The 20001-nt window shown below is 36.9% G+C and overlaps 1 protein-coding gene across 3 annotated transcripts; it reads left to right on the top strand.

Moving 5' to 3' along the window:
* The first annotated feature begins 4206 nt into the window (after positions 1-4206).
* Positions 4207-9819, top strand: LOC113153703 (scavenger receptor cysteine-rich type 1 protein M130-like). 3 transcript variants are annotated; one of them, XR_003297976.1, is made up of 6 exons: positions 4207-4377; positions 4553-4588; positions 4676-4990; positions 7778-7824; positions 8157-8297; positions 8396-9819. XR_003297976.1 is itself a non-coding variant. In XM_026347438.1 (5 exons), the coding sequence occupies exons 1-5, from the start codon at positions 4335-4337 to the stop codon at positions 8662-8664; spliced, it is 804 nt and encodes a 267-aa protein (XP_026203223.1). In that variant the 5' UTR covers positions 4211-4334; the 3' UTR covers positions 8665-9819. The 3 variants fall into 3 exon arrangements, 2 of the variants coding, with proteins under 2 accessions (XP_026203232.1, XP_026203223.1); XM_026347438.1 differs by lacking the exon at positions 7778-7824 and having other exon boundaries at positions 4211-4377; XM_026347447.1 differs by lacking the exons at positions 4553-4588; positions 7778-7824 and having other exon boundaries at positions 4209-4377.
* Positions 9820-20001: the final 10182 nt, after the last annotated feature.

Below are 20001 nucleotides of genomic sequence, written 5' to 3'. Positions count from 1 at the left end.
ATTACATTTGAAAACTCTAGGAAGTGTGTTCTGCTGGGGTCTTTAAGAAATGATAGAGCCTCAATATTAAGTGCTTTTTATGATGATTTTAATTTCTAATATGGATTTTAAAGAGAGTCTTGCTAATTCCAGTCAGATCTCTGGCTGAGGCATTTTGAATTAACTAGAGGCCCCTATGAGGTATTGGGGCATCCTATTAATAGTGAATTACAGTAGTCCAGTCCAGAAGCAAAAGAAATTGATGGGCTTGTTTTCTGCAGCATCACTTGCTCAGGGTGCTCCTGATTGCAGCAGTATTTCCCTAGTTGAAGAAGGCAGTTTTAGAGATTTCTTTTGTGTATAAGGTAAAGGAGATGCCCTGGTTAAAGATCACTTAAAAAAATAAAGATCCCTTATTTTAATACTTGAGGCAGATGCTATGTCATCTAGAGTAACAACATAATTAGACAACATGTCTCTGAGGTTTTAGGACCAAACTAAATAACTTCTGTCTTGTCTCATAGACATCCAGATTTCTTCTTTTTTTATGTCTATTAACTTTTTAACACTTTTTACTCTCAGGTCATTTTTATTTAGTTTATGGTCAACAGTCCAAGTGAAATAAAAATGTTATTTATACATTTTTTTTATATATAAATAAGAGTTTTTCAGGGGTCATCACACTTAAAACCTGTTTTCCCTGTACTTTAAAGGTAGATGCTTAGATTTATTAGGTATTAATGGGAAAAGGATTATAATAGGTCAGAGTTACCAGCATGCACTATTAAACCCCTCCAAACAATCCAAAATGCAACAGCACGTATCATTTTTCATCAGCCAAAAAGGGCACATGTTATACCACTTTTCAGATCTGTGCACTGACTTCCTGTAGCTGCTCGCATCAGGTTTAAAGCCCTGATCATTACCTACAGAGTAGTCAGCTCATCAGCACCTGCCAAACTGAACTCCCTCATCCAGGTCTACAATCTCACTTGTCCGCTACTCCCTGCCAGCGAACGTCTTTTGGTCCCCTCACCTCACCTCAGATGATCCCAGGCTTAACAACTCAGTAGTCCCACAGTAGAAACAGAACTCCTGGTCTTTCTCTGTACAAAACAAATCTTGACCTTTTACCTCTGAAACAGAGACAGTTCGTCCTATAGCACTTCACTTCTAGATATTTTGCTTGCCTTGTACCTCACTTGTAAGCTGCTTTGGATAAAGGCGTCTGCCAAATGACTAAATGTAAATCTAAATTTCAACATACAATCAAATTGTTCTTATGCTGTACCAACGTCAACCCATCAGTAAGCTGTCAGACCCCTGCTGGGAATTATTTTAGGAAATTCAGAATGTTGAATCAGTGGCGAACCCATAAGAGATCTATCTGACTGACTGTTCATCTAAGGGAATAGCTTCACAATAGGATAAATGGGCCCAAGTGCTGTTTACAAGCTCTTATCAGACGTGTACATGTGATTAGAAGCTGTTTGTATGTCTATAGTCTTATGTTTTCTTCTGCTGTCCCTTTTGAATGACAAATACAGACTACTGCCACCTGCTGGTATAGACAGTTATTTTAGTGCCACTTTTTGACCCAGGTGACACAGCAGTTGGCTTCAGTCACTACTGATTCTTTAATGTCAGCTTGGTGTGTTAGGCAGGGAGGTCAGATGGCTCTGATGCCATGTACATTTTTTTTATGTTGATGTTGTTTCCTTAATACCTGAAGATGTTATCCAGCTTTATAGAGTGCTGTGTGAGTTCAAGCATCAGCCAGGTGATGTTATGTCCAGCATCAGTTCACATTAACTTGATATAACAGTGATCTGAAATACATTGCAGTCTTGATAGGAACACTTTGGAATGTGAGACCATTATTAATCTGCTGTTCAAAAGACCTGATTGATTTGAATTACGGGAAGTCAATCATGCTGTGAAGATCCTGAGATAGCCCTTAATGGTGGTGTGAAGCTTTTGTAAACCCACAACACCTTTAAATAAAAGTAAATAAATCGACACTCACAATCACCACTGTAGGATATTAAAATATCTGTCCGTTTAGAAGTTCACAAGCCTGCTCTGCTTACATACAGTGCCTTCTATAAGTAGTGGAATATCTAGCACAATGCATTTGTGTTTGCTGTACACTAATGACAGCAATTGGGTTGGAATTTGCTGAAAGGTACAAATGAGATCACCTATAAAAGTTATAGTGATTGAAAAACCAAGATTAAGCTCTAACTTGTCACAAACAGACAAATAGCCTTTCTCCATCTCCATCAGAGGCAAACACACACATTTGACTTAAGAATAATAATAGCATCATCTGAATAAATTTGCAGCTTAAAGATGACACAGAAACAGTTTTTGTTCAAATGTACAGCATAGTGTATATGATAAGTTGTAATGTTTAAATTCATAGTCTGTTCACCATGTCATCATGATGGTTTGAGAATTTATTGTGATGTTTTTTAGCCCTGTGTGGTTTTAATGGTGTATTTCATGACACTTCACCACATAACAGCTTCTCCATTTATGTAGTTTGGTAATATGGGAACATTTTCTGCTTCCTCATCTTTCCTCATGGTTTTAATGCATGAGAACATCACCTACTCTTTGAGTAATCTCCACTCAAACATCTCAGTGAATGTGGACATGCTGACAGCATTGCATGTTAGTCATGAGATGCTTTAGAGATGTTTTGGTATCTAACATCATGACCATGAATGTGAAATTTACATAAAGAAACTAAACTTATTTCTATAAAAATTTGGCTGATCTTTAAAAGCTGATGTGTTCTATGATGTTTAATATATCTAGATGTAAATATCAGAACATAAAAGCTCAAATTCAGGCCTCTCATGTCGTATTTATCTTTTGATCTTAAACAGAGTTCCAGTATTTTTGTAAGGAACTGTTCAGTATGCATGTCAACTGTCATTTTAGTCAGTGTTGGTGACGACAGGCGTTACAGACATTCACTCACACATATTAGACTTTTAAGTGTTTCAGTTATGTAACTTTTCTGTTGTCTGTGAGGATCCTCAGTCATCCAGGTCCTGGTTTTCCCATAAAGGCTGTTTAGTGGTAACTTGACTTGTTCTAGTTCTTGAAGACATGTCAAACAGAAGGTCTTATCTGTTCTGACTTTCATGATCTTCATATCTATGTTTTTAGGTGGTTCGGTGTCTGATAACATCAGTTGCATCCATGATTTTACATTTGTAAAACTTTTAAAAAACTTTTATGTGCACTAATAGCTTTAACTCTACTACACAGTTTGTTTCAACACGTTTTCCCACATGCGATACATAATAATGCTACCACAAACAGTCTGTTAAAGTACAGACCTTGTGTCATTAAGCACGTTTGCGTTTGTTTCTTTTTTGCATTTTCAGCCTAATAAATAAAGTGGTTTGCAATGTCTGTGGGTTTTTAAAATTTCAGATTAAGCATTAAATTCTTTGACGGTTTGTGTGTCCCATTTAACATACCAGTCTTAATGAAGAGAGTTGGTAACCAACTTAGATCTGAACTATCATTACGCTCCACGACTTTGTTTCAACAGTGTTACCAACCAAAACAGCTAACACTAACCTAAAGCTAAGTTCAGTATTAGCCACATGCTACACTAAGCACGGCTAGTTACACAAACTTGTCTGACCTTTCAGAAGAGCCTGATGGAAAAGCTTGTACATCTACATCTCTGCTGAAAACCGTCTCCATAAAACCAGTGGATCTTTAGTTCAGACTGCAGCTGACCTCAGCATATTGGCCCAATGTGTTCCCCGACCCCCACTACGCCAGCTTCCGCGTTTACGCGAAGAGGTGTTGAAATCACTTATCATTTGACACACCACAAAAACAGCTCGCTCATTACTGCTACATTAAATAAGCTAACTCAGTAAACAAACAAGACAAAACACTATTGTGTTGGTAACACTTATGGCCGGAAACATTGAATGACGCCCAGGTTTAGGTCACAGTCAGAATCAGTCCATCTTTGTACTCTGTAAGGTCTTGAGCTTAATATGAGAAGTATCTCAAGATGACTCTATAAATAAAGTAGATTGACTTGATCAATGTGAACCCACATCAAGTGACTTACGTTACATCAAGTTTAAGAAACCCACGCACAAACACACAGAGATGCTGCAACCTCGATTACAAAACTCTGGACTATAGTACAAAGTTGCAGTAGTTAAAAAAAGAGAACAAGAAAATATAAAAACAGAAGAAGCGTTCCAGGAAAGTCAGTGATGTAAGAGCTTTTGTACACAGCATTTTGTTTTTGGCTTAGTTTTCTGTCACTTGTGATAGATGGGATATTGAGCAGCTTTTCTTTGTGAACCATGTGGAGCAGACAGGAGCAAAAACTCCACTTTTTGACTGTTGGTAAGACCCATTTTTCAAAATCAGTTTATTTTTGTTTTTGTGTACAGATAGAAGACATTATTGGAGAATTTCCATTCAACTAGTTCAGTAAAACTAAATCAAAAGCGAGGGAGACTTTTCTTTCAGTACTTTTCACATTACTCAATATAATAAAGCTTTTTCCCCCCTACGATAGCCACTTTTCTCATCACATCACCTTCATTTGCTGCAGGTCAGTCTATTGTAGTGTCATGAATTGAAATATTTTATCTTTAGGTCTAATATTACAATAATGTTTGTCATGTCTTTTATCTCACAGGTGTTCAGACAAGATTATCGGGATCTGGATCTACTCAGTGCTCTGGAAGAGTTGAGATCTTTTACAACAACACCTGGGGAACAGTCTGTGATGATGGCTGGGACTTAAATGATGCCGAGGTGGTTTGCAGGGAGTTGGGCTGTGGTGCAGTTCTGAACGCCACTCAGTCGGCTCTTTTTGGCGAGGGAACTGGACAAATCTGGCTTGATGATGTGGACTGTTCAGGAAGTGAAAGTTCTCTAAGTGAGTGTCAGCACAGAGGATTTGGGAACAACAAGTGTAGCCACAGTAAGGATGCAGGTGTGATCTGTTCAGGTGAGAATCATTTACCACAAATGTATACTTTGGTACAGTAAACATAATTATCTGCATGCTGCATCTACAATAGACTTGTTTGAGTTGAACTGTGTTGCACCTGAGAAACAGAATAGAGCAGGTGGCGGCAGAAGGAGAGACAGAGACAAAAAGCTGCAACTAAAATGGACCGTTTCTAACTTTTGTAGCAGCATTCAAGCTGCTGTTTGTGCTGGAGGTCACAAATACTCACATTCTGTAAAGTCTGATGGAGCGGTGAGACAAGGTGGTGACTGGATGGTGACTCTTGCTTCCAGCAAACCCAATTAAAAAGCCAGACGCAAGCAGACTCAGTTCAATTCAATTCAATTCAATTTTATTTGTAGAGCGCTTTTTACAATTGACATTGTCACAAAGCAGCTTTACACAACCAAAGAACAGTACATGAACAGTGAATGTGTATGAGTCATAATAATGTGATTGTCCCTGATGAGCAAGCCGAGGGCGACAGTGGCAAGGAAAAACTCCCTGAGAAGGCAACAGGAAGAAACCTTGAGAGGAACCAGACTCAACAGGGAACCCATCCTCATATGGTGACTCAGTTGAAACAGAACACGTCAAGAATAGTGCATACTGGTAGGAAAACTTACATGAGGGAGGAAACTGAAAACTTAAACATGGGACTGATGGGAAATGTAGTCTGCAGATAGACAGGGGATATCTAAGGCCAGAGTTTCCTGGGGTCCTCTTCATGTCAATGATTAATCAGTCAATAGAAATACATTTAGATTATTGATCTGTCAGATTTTTACACTGTCAGGGCTGAAACTTCTGTGCAGATGTTATTTTAGTCATTTGATGGTAAACTGTCAGTTAATCATCTATTAAAATGTAATTGTAATTACTAAAGTAATTAAAAGGTGGAACATATCCATAAACGTCCTTGTGTTGATGTTCCTGATCCAATCAACTCTTAGATCAGGTGAGAGCCAGGCATTTCCCATCATGCCCTGCAGCATCTGGTTTCAAAATCTGCGGCCAACTTGGTCTCACAACGTTATCATTGCTTACATTTGCATGATGTCAGAGCAAGTCGGCAGCAAGTTGAACAAAAAACTAACCGGCATACACTGTGCACCAGTCACCAGTGATTCAATCTGCACAGAACTTGCTCGTCTTGAACAAACAATATATAAAATAATTATACTAATATAATTTGACCCTTCTGAAACAGATGAACATCTTTTCCACGACCACAGGATGTGTCTTCAGACATGGTTGTTTAAGAAATGAGAAGCTACTCACTGCATCAGTTAGGGTTACAAACGCCCTTGCATAATTATTATTTAAAAAGAAAAACCCAAAAACTGCGAAACTTTAACTGTACAAAAAGTGCAACTACCGAGTCGTATAGGTGAACATTCATAGCGTCATTCAGAGAAGTGGCACGTTAATGTAACAGACTTGAGTACACGACTTCAGTTACACATTAACCTTATAAGTCAGGGGTCTCATTTGTGGCCCCTGCCTTAATATGATAGTTTAATGTCGGCCCTCGAGTTTGACATGTATTACAGTGTTGGTGCGGAGCTGAACAAACCAACCAATCACAGTGGGATATATGGCTTTCGGGGGCGGGAAATCGGCAGGGCTTAATCCAATCAGAGAAACATTTCTCAATGAGTGATAGCAGCGTTGCCATGGAGAGTTTTCAGCCTGGCTTTCTGTTAAACACGGACATTCGTTCACAACACTTAAAACAAAACGTTTTTTTAAGTTGCTGCCCAGCGGGACATTATAAGTCAAAGTGATGCGTTCACGGCAGGTTAAAAGAAAAGTAAGGAACTCAGTGCAGCCTAATGTAGTCTGCAGTCACATAGACATGTTCAGAAGAAGGTTAAAGAACTGTTAATACAGACATTTGAATCCAAATATAGCATATAATATATATATATATATATATATATATATATATAAACCACATTTAGTCGCTGACTAGAGGAATGTAATTATTATTATTTTCATTATTATTATTATTATTATTATATTTTTTATATTACCGATTTATTTCCTTATTATTTTTTTATGTTTTTATTTATTTTGTATTAAAAAATAAAAATAAAGAGATATGAGAAGATAGGATTTTTTTTAAAACAAAGCTTTTCTTGTGGAAAACCTGATGCGGCCCAGCCTCACCCAGACTATGCTTCCCGCGGCCCCCAGGTAATTTGAGTTTGAGACCCCTGTTATAAGTAAATTCATATGTACCACAGGCCTGACAGTTGAGGACAATTGAATTACACTTAGCAACTATAGGGGGAGCAAAAGGGGAAACTAAATAGCACAAGTATCAAATCTTGTCCAAAGCCCAACATCTCCATGAATCCTGCCAGTGAGGTAACGTGGAGTCAGTCACTCATTCAAAATCATCTGAGACTTTAGGTGGAACATTCACTCTCAGCAAGACTTCTGGCACAGTCAGTGAGACACACACACAGAGGAGACACAAGACGTCCTTTACTGGACCAACACAGCCCTTTATTGGAAACCTGTTGTGTGGAGTGATTGGCTACCGCTGATCCTACTGATCTTAAAACTACATCTCAACTTTTACTTTTGCTTAACAGTAAAAATACAGACAGCTGTGTTTTTTATGACAGTTTTTTTGTGATTGTTGGAGGTTTTTATGCAGGAATATATGTTTGAAACGCATTTTCTCTGGAGATTGCTTTTATATGAATCGGTAGAACTACTTACTGTACAAGGTTCCTTTTAGACTGATCATTTGTTTTAATGTTTCTTTCAAAGTGATGCCTAAGATGTAAATATCTCTAAAGATCATCTCTATCCAAACAGTAAGTATCATTAGGATGTTGGAAACTCGTGTGGTAGAGGAAATTAGGCTGTAATACTGCCATTTTTCATCCATTGCTTAAACCTCACATCAGTTTGTACAGATTTCAAATCTCTGTCATTAGCAACCTATTTTAACAGCTAAGCAAATTTTCTCCAGTTTTAAATTTTGACATTCTTTAAAGCAGATATATTCCAGATATTGTGACTCAATCTTCCTCCTTGTGTTGAATGGGAATATCTAACCAGTTTAGCTCCTTTTATCTAAATTTGACATTTAAGTAACAAGCTGACGTGTTTTGAAGGATAAACTGTTCATTTATTTTCCTCCTAGTGCCTTTGTTAATCCTGGTTTCTTCAGTGGCTGTTGGGAGTCTGCTGCTGCTTCTACTAGTCTTGTTGGTGGTCTGTCTGGTCTGTAGAAGGATGAGAAGACGACGATCCAAGCAGCTTCAAGGCCACAATTTAAATCAATGTCCGTGCTCACAAGAACACAAAGTTTCTCCATGTTAAGTACACACTTTCATCAAAGTTACTTTTTGTATTCACATCTTGTTCTAATACTTGTTTCAGATGAAGACAGGGACTACGTGAATGTCAGTCTAGCAAAAACAAAGAAGAAAGTCAAAGATGAAGTGGACAGAGTGAAAGAAGAGGAGAGTGATGACTATGAGAAGCCAGACAGTGATGATAGTAACGATTACGATGATGTGGTTCCTGCTAATAATTACATGATAGCTGAGAAGATCCGCTTCAACTTAAAGAACTATAGAGATAATAAAGAAGAAGATGATGGCAGCGATGATGAACATGACTATGTGAATGAATTATGGAGAAAATGAGAATATTTATCAAAATGTTCTGATTGTTCTGCAGTATTTTAATTTTATACGACAAACAGAAGAAACAAAATTATACTTATCCTGAAATAAATGTGTCAGTATAGATATATATAATCTTTTGATATAAACTCAAAAACACATGCATATCAGTTTTTTTCTTTGCTGGTTTCTTTGACAAAAACGGTGCATTCTCTAAAACCCTGTCAGTCTGATCCTCATAAATTATCTATATGTGAAGAATTTGGCTTTGTTCAAATGAAATTGGTCAAAATCTTCTCTTTCACACCTGTTTGACCTGGTTAAGGTACATTTCTAACTCTCACTTGGTTGCTAATTATTGGGTATCTATTAGTATATGTGATTATTTTCTCATTTTGGATATGTGTAAGTAAATAGTTGAAATAATGTTATAATACTACACACATTTCCAGGTAATTACATTAACCTTGTTTTCACTCTGAACATCCCAGTTATTCATAGTTTTATTTACTTAGTTATTGCAGTTCTTTCCTCTGTGAACCACATTAGATATAGATAGATATTCCTTATGAGTTTGCCAAAATATAAATAAATATCTTACCCAAGTTTAACCATTCACATTCCTCTCTCCCTAAATATTGGATAAATCTTCAGTTCATAATTTTTTAAATGTATTTATGAATGTTGAAAGGTTTATCAAGCACCTTTGCCTAAAAGTGTCAACTACTATAAGAACCTATTCAGAAGGTGTAAACTGACCAGAAAGTGATGCTGTGGTTTAATCCTCATACTTCAGGATTGTTGCTCCCTCTTGAGGCTAGCTAGACTATTACATTGTAGAGATCTGAATTTTTTTAATGAATGACCTTCTGACCTTTCTTGCAAATAGCATTCCCATTCTCCCTTGTTTTATAATCAGGGTTTATTAATTAGAGGTAGACAGATTTGCTCTTCCATTTGGAAATAGTGTTCTGCTAGATTGCAGGCGTCATGGACAAAATTGTTAGTTCCTTTTAATTAAAGAAAGAAAAATTCACAAACTTCACTGAAAAAACAATGATAAATAAATAAATGTTATTAAAAAGTTAACGCATGAAAATCAGACTTGGCTTTTGAGTTGTGTGCTGTAACTAGCTTCACAGGTGTCTTCACATTTGTAATCAGTTGCTCTGTCTATTTAAAGGGTGAAAAGTGGTCACTGTGTTGTTTGGTTTCATTTGTGTGTACAAGAACACACAGCATGCACTTTGTAATGTCTTTTCTATCTATCTATCTATCTATCCATCTATCTATCTATCTATCTATGCATATATATATATATGCACTCGGACAAAAGAATAAGTCTCCCATAGCAAAATATCATAGTTCCAAACTTTTAAAATTATAGCTGAATCCAATATCTGACTGCCCACCATAGATAAAAACCATGTCCAGACTTTTCAGATTGTTTTGATCAGTCAGGTCCATACAATCCCAAAACAGAAAACTTAGATTCAGAACTGGTACAAATAAATTTGAACTAGTTCAGATGACATTATACATGGAGATAAATTAACTGTCATTTACCTTCACATCCTGATCTATCCTGTTGCCTTGACAGGATAATTACTGTAGAATCCCAATCATTATAGTGAAGTCCCAGTTGCTTTTGTTATTTTATAATTTGTAATTCAGATGGATTCAACACAAAGAGTATAAGACCTTCAGATGTTATTCTGTACACTTAAGAAGCTGTTCACCTATGAACGACTGTACAGTGGTTTCCTGGCTTTGTTTGAGCTGAGGAAGAGACTAAGCTTGGAAGTGGCTGATGTAAAACATAAAAAGCAATAAACTGAGAACACAAATTAAGTAATCCATGAGCACAAAATAATTTTTAAAATTTGTGCTTTTAGTTCAGTTTGCGATTTTCACACTATATCAATGTGTGATGTTGCCACAGAAGATGTGCAAAATACCAGCATCAACAGTGTCAAAATAGAAAGCTAAAGCTAACAACTACATTCAGAAATGGCTTGGGCTGCTATAGTGTCCGTCTGATGATGCTCTGTTTGAAGGACATTTCACTTGAGTAAAGACCAGCTGGTCAAGGGCACTGCTACCAAGATCTGGAGCGCTTTTACGGTGGTGTTTTAAAGTTCAGTATAAATAGACAAAAGCAGCATTTCTGTGTAAAAGGGACTGGACATATTGCTGTTAACTAGAAGACACGGAAGTCTGAAGATTGGCCCAAGAGCAAAATTAAGTACAGAGAGTCTGCAGCTTTTTTTATTTCAAAGAAATGTTGAAATGATATAGGGAAGTTTCTTCTGGTACTACTTCTGTACTAGCATGTAGTAAGAAACCATAGAGCTATGTTAATAACGGATGCTGAATCGGTTATGGTCTATACTGATAGGTTTTAATCCAAGGAACCCAGCATAAAAAGTATTACATTGTGACTACACCAATGTTACAATTGAGACAAAACCAATCGACTTCAGACATGTCATAAATGGTTTAAAATGATCAAACTAATGACATCATGTGATGTAACTGTACACTGTTCTGTATATATGCATTAAATGGTTGAAACTTCTATAACATCCTTCAACATGTACTGCATCTGCTCAACACGTTTCACTGGACATTGTTCTTTAGCCACAGTCATCATTGTAGAAACCTAAAGGTTTTGATAAAAATCTGCATTTACATACATTTCCCCTGCTCTCTGTTCTTCTTCGATGAAGCAGTCCTCCTCGGCTGTTGCTAAATTACCAGCAGGACCTACTTCCTCATAAACCCGATCGTCTTCACTCTCCTCTTCTTCCACTCTGCCGTCTTCAACTATGCATTTCTTTTGGATTTCTGTTTGACTAACATTCACATAGTCCGTGTCTTTGCCTGAAACAGAAGCATCAGAACAAAATGTGAATACAAAAAAGAACTTTCATGAAAGCCTGTATTAGCCATGGGGCAACTCTGTGTCCTGTGCAGCACCAACATTGACTTAAGATGGTTCCAGACTGCTTGGCCCGTTTTTTCTTCCTCCTCTTGCAAAGCAGACAGACCACCAGCAAAACTAAGAGAAGCAGCAGCAGACTCCCAGAAGCTACTGAAGAAACCAGGAGTAACAAAGGTGCTAATAGGGAAAAAATCAATAGTTTATTCTTCAAAGCATGTCTGATTGTCATCAAATGTTACGTACTGATACAGAGCATGCAGTTGTCACTAAAGTCCCACACCTTATTTCTCAAAATAACCTGTTCTGGATTTAAATCTACTTGTTTTCAAGAGCAACCTTTCTACTTAAACTGTACTACACTTCAGTTGGGCACATTATTATTATATATAGCTGACATCCAACTTGCGCTTAAAATGACTACAATGTGCAGCTTAGAATTAGGCTAAAGGGGGTTAAACATCATAATGCTATGTCACTATAAAACTGACCAAGTTACTGAAACTTCAGCTCCCTTCTCCAACAACCCTTTACTGTGTTTCTCTGGCTGAAGGATTATAGTAAAGTGTGTTGTTGCCTCTCTTGTATCCAGTGAAGTGTGTTGTTGCCTCTCTTGTATCCAGTGAAGTGTGTTGTTGCCTCTCTTGTATCCAGTGAAGTGTGATTTTGCCTCTCTTGTATCCAGTGAAGTGTGATTTTGCCTCTCTTGTATCCAGTGAAGTGTGATTTTGCCTCTCTTGTATCCAGTGAAGTGTGATTTTGCCTCTCTTGTATCCAGTGAAGTGTGATTTTGCCTCTCTTGTATCCAGTGAAGTGTGATTTTGCCTCTCTTGTATCCAGTGAAGTGTGATTTTGCCTCTCTTGTATCCTATTTCACCTGACAAATGACTGTATGGGTGTTGTAAGGGCCTTTAGAATTTCTCTCACTGTCACGGTGGCTACCTGAAGTAACTACAAATGAAATTACCATAATCTCTCATTACACCTGACCAGACAGGATATACATTAACCACTTACAACAATGTAATCTAGCAAATATAAAAACAAAATATTAATATTCAGAACACGATAGATAGACGACAGAATATTTGCTCAGTGAAACCACCCATGTTAATCACATCCTTATGTCAATTACATTCTTATTGAATATTTACACATTAACATTAACACCCTGTACACTCACATATAATTGTATTATATGTGAGTGTACAGTGTACAATAATCTCTTCGTATTATTTTATTCTGCTCCACATGATGCACTGTAATCCTCAAAATACAGCTATTTTAGTTAGAGTGATATATAAATAAATCCCAGTATACCTCAGCCTTAGCTCCATTTGTGATATTCGGATAACTCCCAGTGCACAGTTCAAAAGCAAACTAAATGTGGAACCATAGCTCAGGGAAAAAAAATATAAAGATCCATTGACCATGAATGTGGATGACTCTCAAAGATGCAGATGAGTAAGTGGCTTGAGTGCTGAGAGGTGTCTGGATAGCAGGGTATCTTCAAGCCCCACAAATGTAACTTGCCACAGGAAGCTCCTTCAACAAATGGGGGTTTACCTCAGTAACTAACTAGCCACTGTGTAGGCAATTAACATGACAGTCACATGACATCTTGCCTCTGATTATAGTGTGCCACAGCCACAGTATGGGTAGAGACGTAAGTTAACTTTAATCATAACTTGACCCAATGGACTAGTAAACCAAATGTGCAGGCGCTTTTCTGACTGACTATAGACTTATTCAAAATTATTATTGAAACCTTGAGTACTTGAAGATAACCAACAGACCAAACCCCAAACAGGCTATATGGGCTTTGTTTTTCAACTACTCTCACTGTGCTTTCATATATTCCACAGAAGATGAACCTCCAAAAGAACCAGCCACTCTGGAGTTCATTTTGCCTCCTTCCATTAGATTTGGGATCATTAAGATTGACTTACAGCTAGAGGTGGAAACAGCTGTCCATGGGCACCTTCTCCCTTTTTCCTGTTTCTAAACAGTTATAGTCCCTCAGTCCTGTAGATTTGTCATGATTTTCAGTTTTTACTATTCACTCTCATCACCTGAAGGTAGCTATAAACCTAATAAATTGAAACCTATTTTTTATGAGGCAGAGATTCTTGTTAACCAGGTCTTCAGGTAGAACAGCCTCCCCTGTGAAGAATCACAATTCACCATTGAATTCTGGGTGAGCATGTCTCCAGGTGAATAGCTTAACCAAATATGAAACCAATTTCACTGATACAATCTTCATTTTGTGGTATAGAAACACAGCATATAATAAACTGAACTCAAACTGAAGTCTTCCACTAGAGTATGCCGTTCACTATTAATCCTACCCACTACGTGACAAGAAGGCCAAAAGTCAACCTGGAAAAACAAGCTCTCCCTTTTATTTCAGTTCTTGCTTTTCTTGTTAGGGCTACCTAAAATGAATAAACTTATTTCACTTGCTTGAGCAGTCTTAAAGGTGGTAAATTCCATAATACTTTATTGTCTACTTACATTTAATTACAACACTGATCTGTGCAGTCTCAGTGGAATTGAATTTCCGTGTAGACAGTGTGACTTCATACACACAGCTGTAGTTGCCCTGGTGTTTATACTCAGCTACAGGGAAGTTAAAGGAAGCTGAGTGGTCGACTGCTGACTTGGTGTCGATAACATTGGAGCCAGAGAAGATAAGAAAGAAATGACCATCAGGATAGATGGAGTTAATGGAGCAGGTGATGACAAAGCTGGAACCCTTGATGACCTCTGCACCTTCAGGACTCAGGACCAATCCTCCCTCATGAGATGCCAGGGAGATATTGGGCTTCATTAGCCATGCTACAGTAGGTATAAAAAAACAGAAATATTTATGAATATTAAGTTCTTTTAAATCTGAAAATATTTCGATTGGACCACTATTCAATCATTTTTATTAAAAGACTCTATCCATCATTAAGGAAAAACATTTATTTTATTAATTATTTCATTTAAATATCAAGCCAAATTTTCCTTTCAATTTCTAACCTTAATTTATATTCAGTATACACACTGCCTGTGTATAAGAAAAAAGTCACACACTAATATTTTGTTGGACCTGTAGCATTGATTACAGCATTCACCGCGGCATCATTTCGATAAGCTTCTGCAATGTCTCAACATTTATTTCCGTTCAGAGTTTCATTCCAATCTATGTGTGAAGATAATGTGTCATGCTTCCTGAACCATTCTTTTCACAATTTGAGTCCCATGAATCCTGACATTGTCATCTTGTCATATCCATGTGACATCAGGGAAGAATAAATCCACTGATTGAATAACCTGGTAAATCGGTATATACAGGTAGTCAGCTGACCTCATTCTTTGGACACCTAACATTACTGAACCTAGACCTGACCAACTGCAGCAGCCCCAGATCATAGCACTGCCCCCACAGGCTTGTAAGATAGACATTAGTCATGATGGGTGCATCACTTCACCCATCTCTCTTCTTACCCTGATGCAACATCACTCTGGAACAGGGTAAATCTGGACTCATCAGACCACATGACCTTCCTCAACTGGACATGTCTTAACTAAACATCCTTAGATGTTCTCTTTGCTTGATTCTTGCCAATAATTGGACCCTTCTGATACAAATTAACATCTTCTCCCTGATCACAGGATGTGTCTTCAGACATGGTTGTTTAAGAAATGACAAGCTACTGACTGCATCAGAGTTAAATAAAATATAAAATCAATTATGTTTAGTGAGGCCCACTAACGTCTCCCTGTAGCGTTACCAGTGCTCCTATCAGGCCTCACCTGGTGATGCCACATGCCCCCCATTTTCCTTAATAGGAACCAGCAGTGTGGTAGTAAATTTGTTTTGGGGCTTCATTCATTTTATACATTGCTTTATTCAATTTATTTTAAGTGGCATTACTGTGTTTTATTGCCTGTTGACTTTGCTTCAATCATGCTGTTTTTCTTTAGTTGTTAGTGTTATTGCTGGGTGTGTTAAAGTGCACCTAAAATCCTTTTTTAGCTATAGTTTACGCTTCATAGGTGGGGGTCAGTGGTATGGAGTGAGGTGGTTGGTCCAGTTGTTACAGGTGCACATGTGGAGGTTGCTGTGATGATCTGTCCCCTCCCCCATGAACGGTATGTTTTATTGTTTTCTTAAACTTTGATAAAAGTTAAAAAAAAAAAAAAAAATGTGCCCAGTAGTGGCACCTTAATATGGTGTAAGAACATTTTAAGGCAATTGTTGCCAATTGTTGTGTTGTAATTAAAACTGAAACTATTTTTTAGTATACATACTATTTGTATCATTTAGACTTTTATCTATTTGTAATAAAATGTAATTTCTTTGGTGAAGCCATGCCTGTAATTATTCATTGGAATAATTATTGCATGGATAATTCCCATTTGCTTAGTTAAATCCAGCTGGTAACTTTTTCTTTTTTTTTTTTTTTTTTGCCTACACAGGCAGTGTAATATGTCAATACCTAGTGGCTCTGCATTGTTCTTCTGAGCTATAACCAAACAAAAAACTGTTTTAAGACAGTTTTTTTCTAACACAACCAATGTATTTTGGGGTTCTATAGTGACAGTATGAGAACTGTGATAATTTTGAACTACACCTTGGAAAATATAATTTTTCTTACCAGTAATGGAGAGTTTGACAGAATTGCTTAGAGAGGAGTGGAAGTCACGACCTGAGATCCTTATGTGGTACTGACACTGGTACAACCCCTCTTTGTCAAGGCCAACTTTATGAATTCTAAAGGTAGCTGAGTTGGTACTTGATGTTTGATTCTCTCTGACTGAACCTGGTATCTGCTGCAAACTGAACGTTCCGCCTAAAAGCTGAATAGAGATTGAACAAGTGATGTCAACGTCCTGACCCAAGTTAACTTCACCAGCAGGATTCATGGAGATGCTGGGCTTTGGAAGGCTAACTGTAAAGAGAAGCACAATATTAGAGAATTAAATGTTTCCTTTAAGCAAAGCTATTTACTTTTTTTAGTTTGCAACTCTTTCATTATTTTGTTATGAATAAAACAATAACCCGCTGATGCTGATGGTCACAAATTTGCCTCATACTGCTTCACTTAGAATGCAATTGAGATTTAGCTAGATTTGTTGTTGTAGTCACTTAAAATAATTTTGTCACATCAATAAAAAAGTCTACATACCTGTAATGGGAAAAGGCAAAAACAAATGTGATTAATCACTATTTTGTCAATTTATGCCTATTAATTTGTAAATGTATATCTGCTCTATGTGCTATAGTCAAATTAATGTAAAGTTAATCAAGTTAGTTTAACATCTGCTTAAAAAAAATACATGATATATTTGTAAATAAATTAGGCAATGAGGGGTTAATTCAGGAAAATGAATTTATTTTTCTTACCAGTCACAGAGAGTCTGATAGAATCACTCCAGGCAGAGTGGAGTCTTTCAACTAAAATATATTTCTCATACTGACACTGGTACGATCCTTCATCATCGAAGTTGACTTTATGAATGTTAAAGGTAGCAGAGTTGGTACTTGATGCTTGTGTCTCTCTGACTGAACCTGAAGTCTTCTTCAGTATGAATGTTCCACCTAACAGCTCATCTGAAACTGAACAAGTGATGCTAATGTCCTGACCCCAGGAAACTTCACCAGCAGGATTTATAGAGATTCTGGGCTTTGGTACAATGTCTGAAAAAAATAAGATTAATCAGGGTGAGGCACAGCAATCAGTGAAATAAGTTTCATTTAACTTTCTTTTTCAGATCAGCATATAGTAGCGAGATAACCAGCTGAAAAACCATTATGGGCTAACTATTGGAATGCGGTAACAATGAAACAATAATAAGCTCTGTAAATTGAACTGTGCTTTTCAAGGCAGGTATTGATTGAAGAATAATCAAAATTATGCATATGAATAACATTGATTGTATTTTTCTTACAGTGTTTGGTTTTCCTGTTGTTGCTTTTTGGTGACATATTACTTTTACAAAGCTTTTTTAAAGAAGATGTATGTTTTGTCAAGTTTCTTTCTGTTTCATATCATTCATTTAATTTTAGGTATACTTGAGTAGTAATAAAAGTAACAAAATAGGATCTGCGTAGAAATCCAGTTTGTGTTTAAGGCCCCAACACCAAATCCCCACAATGTCTGTGTTAAGTCTTAACACTATATCAATAACAGCAAACTAAGAGGATCTCCCAGTTTTGAGGTTGAAGAAAAAAAATCACATAATTACTTAATACTAATGCTCTGGGTCATTTATCAAGTTATTTTAAGCATTGAGTGAGAAAGTGTAGTGTAGTACAGTATATGTCTGCATATGTTTCCTTGTATACAGTATATTAATTAGAATGGATATTTTCAATGATATTAATATATTTTTTTATATATATTCGACTTGTAATTCATTCCTTGTTGTTTTCTGGCTTTCAGTGATACAGAGACATTCCAAACTTTGTCCTAACCTTTGTTTGTTTCTGACCTTCATAGCTTTGCATAAAAATCTTTAAATACTTAAATTGCCTAAAGGGTCTGTATTAATTCAGAGTCTGAATTAATGTGAAAAGTGATGCCAGTGATGCTAAATATTTTTCACCTGAACAGGTCACACCAACGTCCTTGCTGTGTCTACAGTTGTGGTTCCCAAATCCTCTATGTTTACAATCGATTAGAGACTTTTCAGTTCCTGAACAGTCCACATCATCAAGCCAGATTTGTCCAGTTCCTCCACCAAACTGTATGATTGGCAATGAATTGATGACATTCAGTGCTGTACCACAGTTCAACTCTCTGCAAACCACCTCATCATTTTTTGAGTCCCACTTATCTTTACAGACTGTACCCCAGGTGTTGTTGTAAAGAATTTCAACTCTTCCAGTGCATGGAAACCCAGACCCAGCTAATTTGATTTGAACACCTGTGAGACACAATAACAAAAAAGACATAAAGAAATATTTTAATGTTAAGTATTCATCTAAAAATATGTCATGATGACACACTAGAATAGACTGACCTGCAACAGGCGATGATGGCATTAAGATAAAAGAGACTGCAAGAGCAAAAAAATGGATCATTGCATTAAGCAGTCTGAAAAGTGGGTGAATTGTTATTTAGGTTCCTATTGGTAGTGATTAAAAGGATGGAAATATACACTTACCAACAGTCAAAAAGTAAAAGGTTTTCTGTTGACTGGTCATCATTGTTGAGTCAGGAAAAGCTGCTCAGGATCGTCTCAGTGACACTTCTTCATTCTGTTTTTCCTCTGTCTATGGCAATTACAAAGCTGCAGCACTCAGTTCAAAGACATGACCACCTGGTTCCTGTTTTTAAGGTGATTCTGATCTGATTCTGATGAACAAAATGCCCTCCCCCAGCAACTGCCCAGTCATTCAGTGTCATTTAAAAAAGGATGATGTAACACAGTGGTAGAAATGCCCCTGTCCCACCTTTTTAAAACACCCGGGAAGTAAGTCTTTCAGTTTTGCATATTTATTAAAGAACACACTATCAAGCTGAAATATAAAAATAAAGATATCTGTTAAAAATTGCTTCTCTATTTATGTAGATATACTGTGTCATAAATCCCATAAAAAAAGCAATGTTACAACTCAAAGTACAAAACAAAAATGGCTGCAAAATTTTCAGCCAAATTTCCCAACAAGATTTATTAACAAAACACATATATATATAAATAAATGCAGAACAGACGTAATGTCATCTAAAACCCTAAAGAACCCTGCAAAGGCAGGCAAACTAAAAACTCACTAATCTCAATATCAAAGAAAACACAGTAAACGGAAATCAAAATCACAGCCAAAGCAAGAAATAAAGCAAAAACAAACCAAAAACAGTCGAAACAAAACAAAACCACAGCAAACACTGGGACTAATAAAAAACCAGTCAGCCGAAGCTGGAACTAAGGAGAAAAGAAAATGCAGTTAAATACTGGAACAAACAAACTAGAAAACAAAACGCAGCAAACACAGAAACAAGACACAAAGATAAACAAACACTAACAAACAAACTAACTGCACTCAAACTTACAAACCGTGGATGAAAGCCAGAGGTCGGGGAAAAGGTGAATGGAGGGAGCAGGAAACAAATGAGGATGACAGTTGACACACTAGCAAATGAAAAAGGAGCAGACACCAATCTAAATAAAAGACTGTAATAAGTACCAAAAAAAAAAAAAACCTTGCATGTGCAAATCAACACCCCCTCTCTCAACAGTGGTGGAGGACTTAGACACAACTTGTCTTCTATTTATCATGCTGCCCTTTCACATAGCCCCAAAAAGGCCACATAACCAGTGTTGTGAATCTGGATTTTTGGATGTTTGGATTCTGCTAGAGAAAAAGAGATGTGAATACTTTGATTTACTGTTTAAGAATCATGCTAAGACGTAAGGATGGAGCT

Source organism: Anabas testudineus, chromosome 8 (genome assembly GCF_900324465.2).
Source record: "Anabas testudineus chromosome 8, fAnaTes1.2, whole genome shotgun sequence".
NCBI lineage: Eukaryota > Metazoa > Chordata > Actinopteri > Anabantiformes > Anabantidae > Anabas > Anabas testudineus.
Note: the sequence above shows the minus strand (reverse complement) of the source record. Positions and strands in the feature narration are given on the sequence as shown.